Source organism: Antechinus flavipes, chromosome 3 (assembly GCF_016432865.1).
Source record: "Antechinus flavipes isolate AdamAnt ecotype Samford, QLD, Australia chromosome 3, AdamAnt_v2, whole genome shotgun sequence".
NCBI classification, from domain to species: Eukaryota; Metazoa; Chordata; class Mammalia; order Dasyuromorphia; family Dasyuridae; genus Antechinus; species Antechinus flavipes.
In genome coordinates, this window is record NC_067400.1 from 208,268,037 (window position 1) to 208,276,727 (window position 8,691).

Here is an 8,691-nt window from a genome sequence, read left to right on the forward strand (position 1 = left end):
TGGATTTGAACTCAGGAGGGTAACTCTTCCTGACTCTAAACCTGACACTATATTCATTGTGCTACCTAACTCTCCTACACAAATTTCACCAATTTATCAACCGACACTTATTTAGGTTTGTGGTGGAGGAAACTTTCAGCTAAAATCTGAAGCTTTCTAGAGAGTTTCTACTCAGAAAGAAGATTCTAATTGAGCTTGAATCAGACTGGTCAAAAGGTTATGTTATAGCTAAATACAATCTTTCCAACCCCTTTCCTTTAAGAACTTCATCCCTTCCTTTGCAGATCCCCATCTTGTAACAGGCTTCAATGGGAATTCATCATTATGATATCAGGTTAAGAGTATGATATCAGTCTCAACCTCCTGAGAAAGAGACAAAAGTCTAAATTTAGTTGATTCTGTAAATGTAAATTCTTAGCGAATTCTTCCCTCTTCCAATCCCAGTCACAGAAATCTGACAAGGAAGCATCAGCATTGACTCCATTAGATCATGTCCCTTAAGTAAGAGTCATTGTTGCATTCTCATGCAACCATCCTAGCTCCTTGTTGGAGAAGACCTAGACATTTCCTCTTCTCTCAAAAAAGCAAAACATCCTCTTCTTGAGAACATTAACAAAATCATGCTAGGGACATTTTTTTTTTAACATTGATGAAAAGTTCCCAAATTTTATCCTCACTTTTACTCTCATTCCCTGTCTAATGGCTTTGTTCCCCATAATAACTGGAACCTCTTCTTCAGAGACCTATTTCCTGTTGGTAGCCCCTTTACCTCTGTGACTTTTGTGACTTTTCACACATCTGTATCCTACATCTGATCATCCCATCCTTCTTCCAACTTAACCATGACATGAGACAAGAGACTATTATCATATATCATTGCAATTATTGACTTTGCTAAATGCTAGGTACAGGTGTGATGCCAGAATTCTGCTAACTCAAATTCAGTGTTGAGAAGGAATGAGACACTTGGAAATCATTGCATAATTAACAAAAGGAGGTTTACTTTGCCCTAATATATAGCAAGGATATACAACAAATATGGCATTTAATTTATATAGATGCATCCCTCTTTGTCTCCTTATGGAAAGGCATTTGATCATCAGATTACAAAGATGAATCATGTGGTCTTTGTACAATAATAAAGTGGAAGGCCCCCAACTTATGTAGGTGGGATTTTTTTAATGTCCTCAATGTGTCCAAAAGAGGCAAGGATCAAACAGATTCTAGAGACAGATTTGTTGCTTCTGTGGTAACAAAACTAATGCTTCTTGCAGGGAAATAAGAGAATCCCAGTCCTATCATATCATTTGTTCATTGATAAACTATAAATAACAATGGTGATTTTGCAGTCCATGTAGCAGAAAATGCATGAAACACTCTTTTCTAAAACAAATGTGTTAAACTATTTCATAAAACCATACCAGGAAGATGTACAACTATTTCTCTGCCTCCCATTTGGAATAGATCCATTTTTTATTGTTACTTAATGAATTTAACATACAAATTGTTGTATCTTGTATCATTGTCTGTTAAGACCACATTTTTAAGACTTTGCCAAAACAACTCTTCAGCCTTTGGATTATCAGGCCACTTGAGAACAGAGCTTTTACAAATCCGCCTCCTCAGTCTTAGATACTGGGAATGCTGCAATACTGGCTCCAGGAGGATAAAAATGATCACATCCATATTGTCATCCATAAGCCTCTGCAAGGCTAAGTAAAAAGCAGTTTTAAAATTCCAATTTTTTGCATATTTTTTGGTCAAGACAAATATTGTCTTTTTGCTTTGATTAATGCTCTGCATGAGATTATCAATAATAGCGATTCCAGGATCCCAATCCCTCTCTTCTAGACAAAGAAGAACCTTTTTTTCTTCATTTTCCTCTAACTGAAATCGAAGCTCATTTATTACCCAGTCAGTAACACAAGTATCTTTGGTATCATAAGCAATAAAAGCATCATAAAATGTTTGAGATGTGGAAACAGACTTATAACCTTTTATTTTTGCTGAGCACAAGTGATAAATATACCATATGTCCCAATAGAACAAATGATGAAAAGTAGCTATTACCATAGAGCTCACTGTAATAATGAATGAAAAGAAAAAAAAGATGGCAGCAATAACATCTGAAATGCAGGTCTTTAACTCCAATTCCATAATACTTTTACCCATTTGATCTCCAGGGGTGGAACAAGTGACTTCTACCAATTTAGGAATTGTGACATTAAGATTTTCATCCATCCATTTACGAAAATCCCTAATTTCACAAGTACAATCAAAAGGATTTCCTCTTAACTCTAAAATCTTAAGATGATTTGAGGCCTTCATTTGAAATGTGGACTTGTTGATCATTTTTATATGGTTATAACTTAAATCAAGTTGGTAAAGTCCTTTAGCTTTAGAAAGTAAGTCATCAGGGAGGTGTGAAATTCTGTTTCTTCCCAGCAATAGGATCTTCAGTGAAGAATTAGACAGATCAAAATTTATAGTAGATAGTGAATTAGATTGTAGATCAAGCACTCTGAGGGAGTGAAAATATTGGAGTGATGTCCAATTAAAGCTACTCAGGTGGTTATTGTTTAGTCTCAGCTCCTCAAGGCTATAGGGTAGGTTGAGAAATGCCTCAGTTGGAATCCTGTGGAGCCTGTTAATAGATAGGTCAAGCAAAGTCAAGTTGGAGAGTTCTTTAAAAATTGCAATGTAGCGTTTATCTTCTTTTTTCCACAAGATGTCTAGGCGGTTGTCTTTGAAAACTAATTCCTTCAGGGATTTGCTTATCAGCTGATTCTCAGTTAAAGTGAAAATACCATTCTGGCTTAAATTTAAAACTTTTAATTGGGGTAAATTTTGAATAAATCCTAGTCGGTGGGTTACCCCTGCTATTCGGAAGTAATGTTCATTATGACTGAGGTCCAATACCTCTAACTCCTGTAATTCCTGAAAAGCACCATCATCATCAAAGTCCAGCCTATTGTGAGATAAGTCCAAATATTTGGTGCGGTTTATAGATGAAAATTCACTTCCATTTAAAACTTGTGCATTACCATTGGAAGATAAATTCAGACAGACTATATCATGAAGACCTTCAAATAGGTTGTGATTAATAAAAAAAATACTATTTAAGCTAAGATCTAAGGCTTTACCATAAGATGTACACTCTGGCTTCATTAAAGGGTAAGTATGATGGTAAAAGTTTCTATGTGGATCTATCTCATAATGACCTAATGGCTCATTATCAGAATCTATTGAACGTTGATGAACTACATGATTAGAGAATGACGGAGAATTTTTCTTTTCATCCAAGCTATTTGTTACCTGGGGTGATATTCTGTTTTCTGACAAATAAATCAGACTTAAATTATTAAACTCTTCAAATAATGTAAAATCAATGTGATTGATAAAGTTAATACCCAAGTTGATAGACCGTAGGTTTTGAAGCTTTGTTAGGGGTTGAAAATCTTCTTTCCTGAGTTCCTGGAACACATAACCTTTGAGGTGTAGTGTCTTGAGAGAGACTAATTTAGAGAAATTACCAGAAATACCAATATATTGTGGATAACTATTTTTGAGATAGTTGTAAGAGAAGTCAAGAATTTCTAATTTGGGCAATTTTGTAAAAAAGTCCCCAGTGGCTATTTCTTTTACTAAGTAATTAAATTCAAGAAGCAACACCTCTAGATTTGTCATATTGCTGAACCAGGAAGCAGGTAGGCTTCTGAGAGAAGTGCTGGAGAGATTCAAATGGGTAAGTTGGCCCAGATTCTGAAAAGCATCAAGGTGTATCTGAATTGAAGCACCATTTTCACAGGGTGTACATGGGTATGGGTTATTGAAACACCTTGGACAGTTCCCACTAAGATCCAAAACTCTTAAATTTCCCAGATTCTTAAAATCATCTTGACTGATATTTTTGATCTTGTTATTGCTGAGGTAAAGTTCATTGAGAGATGGTGGAAGCTTGGTGGGCACATGAGAAAGGTTATTGAAAGATAATGATAACACAGTCAAATTGGCAAGATTTTCAAAGGCACCATCATCTATCAAAACATTTTTTTTACATTCATTGCCATAGAAACAGTTCCAACCTAAATAGAGACTTTTCAACTGAGTAAGTCCAGAAGTACAGTTTTCGGTGATGTGGTAGATATTATTCAGTACAAGGCTAAGTGTTGTTAAGGAAGGTGGCAAATGAATAGGTATTTTCTTTAAATGATTATCTTCTAGTAGTAGTTCCTTTAAATTTGTCAAATTAAAGAAGGCCCCATTTGAAATTTTCATAAAATTCCTATTCTCCACTTGAGAATTTGCATTGCTGTTTAAGTTGATTTTAGTAAGATTGATCAATCCCACAAATGATTCACTTGTTATATTCTTGATGAAATTGAAAGAAAGATCAATTTCTGTCACATTATGGTCCAGTCCTTCAGGAACACTGTGAAGTCGACAAGCTAGGCAGTTAGCAATAACAGAAGAGTTCTGCCTTTTGATGCTGCAGGGATAATCCCTTAAATTAACTTTCTGATCTAGGAGTTCTGGACTGCAAATAACCAGAAGGCATAAACAGATGAAACTTAAGGATTGGAGAATCATAGTTACCTAAGGGAAAAAGGAAAATGGAAAGGGTTTTTAAATAAGGGCTTTTCTTTTCTTTTTTTAAAAATTGGGAATGTATGTGTCTGTATCTGGGGAAAAGTAGGAGAGAGACCAGGTAGATTTTTGTTAATTAAAAAAATTATATTAAGTTTAAAAATGAAAAGAATTTTCTTTCTTTTTTCTTTTTATAAGTACTAGACTAGTGAAGTAATTGATAGTCTTTAATAGGTTTAATAACCATGTAGGTTAATCTCAGGTACCTCTCAAAGTATATCTGTTTTTCAAGTTCAGTTAATTATGTCAAATTAGGTCTATAATGTTTCCCCTTAATTTTTACTTCACAGGACTCCTACATGTGAAAAATAGACTAAGATGAAAACTTGTATGATACTGAAGTGTAATGGTAGTTTTCATTCATTCTGTAGAGACTACCAAAGCAATATGTCTTTTCACACTCATTACTGATATAACTGTATTGCTGTAGTGGTAAATTTTGTAACATCATTCATTCATTCATTTTTTAAAGAGAAAATTTATGTAGCAAGGCAGCATTAGTACATTGGAAAAGAATGCTAGTTACAAAGTCACAAACCTGGTTTCAAATTCTGTCTCTAATACTCAAAGTCTTATGTAAATTTAAGCAAATCACTTAGTCTTTGGGATTTACTTTTCCTTATATTTAAAATGATGAGTTTGTTTAGTTGGCCTCTGGACTACAACTTTCAATCTATGATCCTATATAAAATAAATTATTCAAGATTCTAAGGCCAAGAGAAGAGATAAAGACAAATAAAAATAATCAACATTAATTTAGCTCTTTACATACATTATATCATTTCATAGTAAAAAATGATACTATATTGGGGCAGCTAGATGGTACAGTGGATAGAGCACAGGCTTTGAAGTCAGGAAGACTAAGTTTAGTGATATGGGAAGGGATAATTGTGGGGTCAAAAGACAAACTGAGTTTCTTGAGAAAAAAGTGGGAAGTGATGTAAGATGTTAAATGTAAACAACTTTGTCTAAGAATTTGTCAATGAAAGGAAAGAATGATCTAGGACAACCATAACAATAATAGATTTAGTGTTGAACAGAATCTCAAAGGCCACTTTATGCAACTTCTTATTTTATAGATAACAAAACAAAGGCCACACAAGTAGCAAATGGCAAAGCTGAGATTTGAACTCTGGACATATAATGATAATATTAATATCAATATTAATTAATAATATTAACCAACACTATTATTAATAGCTAAGATTTATATTGCACTCACTACCTCATTGGATTCTCACAACTACCTTGGAAGGTGAGTGGTATTGTTATCCCATTTCATAAATGAGGAAACTGAGGCAAAAAGAAATTAAGTATCTTGCCAAGGATCACATAGCTAGTAAGAGTCTGAAGTGGATTTGAACTCAGATTTTCTTGGACTCAAGTTGGACATTCTGTCCACTGTGTCATCCCAAATACATTTATATAGGATAATATAACATTTATATATTATATGATGTATAATATAATACATCATATATATTGCATATTATTTTATTTATGTATATATATTTATGTAGCACTTACTATGTGCCAGGCACTGTGCTAAGTCTTTTAGTTTCAGTTTCCAGTATAGATTCACCAATATCAAGCAAGGTGTTTATTTTTATCTTTTTTCTTATCTTTATATTTTTTATCTTTATCATCATCAGGAAGATATGTAAAAGGAGGTGGGTTAGATATAGGAAGAGGTCAAGGGAGATATTCAATGAACAGCCCTCTTGCTCCACTGTTATACGTGCAGAAATGTCAAGAGAACCAGCGGGGATCCATTAGAACATTTTGTGGGTTCCCCATGGAGGATTTGCCAGAAGACATGGTCAAAAGTTTCATGCAATACGAAAGTGAAGGGGAGTTCTGATTTGCATTATTGGAGAAAATAACCACAATGATGAGTTCACAAATTCATAGAAACATGAAACTATCCAGATAGATTAAATTTCTTTCCTGGGAAAAGAAGCTTAAGAACAAAATAAAACAAGGGGCAGCTAAGTGGTGCAGTAGATAGAATATCAGCTGTGGAGTCAGGAGAACTTGAGTTCAAATGTGACCTCAGGCATTTAATGTTAACAGTTTGATTCTTAACTCCAATTGCCTTGCAAAAAACAAACGAAAAATCTCCAACAAAACAAAAAAGTTAACCAGTTCTTTGATTTCCTACTAGAGCTGTCTTTCCAATCAGCATGGAATTATAGATTATTAGACGGTTCCCTCTAGTACCCAAAGCCATTAAATCTGGGTTTGATGGTGATGACATTTTGGAATCTGGGAAAACTGAAGTAACTTGAAATTTCATTGATAAGCTCTAAGAACTTCCCAATTTGAAACCCCATGATTTGTAAGTCTGTGGTTATTTTTCTCTTAAAGAAGTACCTTAAGGCAATGAGAGTAATAATTAGTTTGATTTAGCAGCCGCTTGCCTTAGAATAGGTTTTTTTTTTCCAGAACACAAAACAAAAATATAATAATAATAAATAGTATTTATATTGTGCTGTAGGATTAATCTAGTTTAAGAATTCATATTCAACGGACATAGTCTTAAAGAGAGTGGGCATAAGTTTGTTACTACTCAGGACCTTGATTTAAACTAGATATAAGAAAAAAAGAGGAAATAAAAAATAAAAGTAGTGTGCAATTAACAGATACGGTGATCTCCAAACCAATATAAGAAATAAACAGACAACATACATCTTCACTTTGAGGAAGCTCCAACATCTAGATTCCAATAGCTGGGAGAACCCGGGTAACAGCTATCCAGAGTTTGTTTTGTTTTGTTTTTGCTGAGGCAATTGGGGTTAAGTGACTTGCAGGGTCACACAGCCAGGAAGTGTTAAATGTCTGAGGCCAGATTTGAACTATGGTCCTCCTGATTTCAGGGCTAGTGCTCTATCCTCTTTACCACCTAACTGCCCTCTATCCAGTCTTGAATGGGAAATGGTGTAAGGCAAGTGGTATCAATCCTCCTAAATGAATTTTCAAAGTCTCTTTCCACTGAGGGATTTTTATAGGCTGAGAACAAAGAAGGCACTTTGCTAAATATTCTCATATTCTGTCCCTTGGGACAGGAACCCCCCCCCCCACCTTCCCACCCCCCCTTAGGTACAGGGATGCTCCATTGCAAAAGGTCTGTCAAAGAAAATATTTATTTTTTCCATTAAGAGACATCCTTAATGTCCATTCCAGGAATTGGACAGGTTTCTGGAATAAGATTCAGCAGGCCTGCTATAAAGGATATCATTAATAAAAGCTGCAGGAAAATGGCCAATCCTCCTGCTGCTTCCTAATATTTATCAGATAAGAGTGCATTTCAAAGTTCTCAGCAAACAAATTTGAACAAAGGCATGCTTGAGACTCCAGACACTATGTGAAGTGCACTACAAATATCATCTTATTTGAGCCTCAAAAAATCCCTGGGAATTAAATGTGCTATTATTTTCTTCCTTTTACTATTGAGGAAACAAGATAGAATAGGGAAGAAAAAAGGATAATTTCTTGACTACCTGTGTTAGTATCTTCCTGGGTAATAAAAGGACAGTTGTCTTTCAGTTTTCATCACTTACTTTTTCTTAAAAAAAAAAAAAAAGATTCAAAACAGATCTGTATAGAACTATATTTTTAGAAGATAATTTAAATACAGAGAATTTAGCTAATCCAAGGAAAGACATAGTTTTTATATAGTTTCTAGAATATAGACATATATTCTCTCTATATATATATTTCATTCAAAAGACATGTTCCAGAAAGCTGTGAAAATTAAGTTTTAAATTGTTTTCTGTTCAAAGAAAATTTTATTTTAAAAAATTTACATAAGTAAGCTTGAATGTGCCTGTTGAACCTAGTGTCTATAATAATGTTGTGCATTGAGTAGGTGCCTAATAAGTGTTTGTTAAAATGAGCAATTAAACCTCCTTATAACTAATTCAAATATTAAATTTATATAACAAATATAATACACATACATTTGTCATATAATTGTCATTCTATATGTAGAACTCTTAGTAGTTATTTTTTTAAAATTTACAAATGGATTTTTAAATAAAATTG

The 8,691-nt window shown here is 33.9% G+C and overlaps 1 protein-coding gene across 1 annotated transcript; it reads right to left on the reverse strand.

Moving 5' to 3' along the window:
• Nucleotides 1-981: 981 nt before the first annotated feature.
• TLR8 (toll like receptor 8) lies at nt 982-5,064 on the reverse strand. Its single transcript, XM_051984523.1, has one exon. It carries the CDS (start codon nt 4,588-4,590, stop codon nt 1,480-1,482), a length of 3,111 nt encoding a protein of 1,036 aa, XP_051840483.1. The 5' UTR covers nt 4,591-5,064; the 3' UTR covers nt 982-1,479.
• Nucleotides 5,065-8,691: the final 3,627 nt, after the last annotated feature.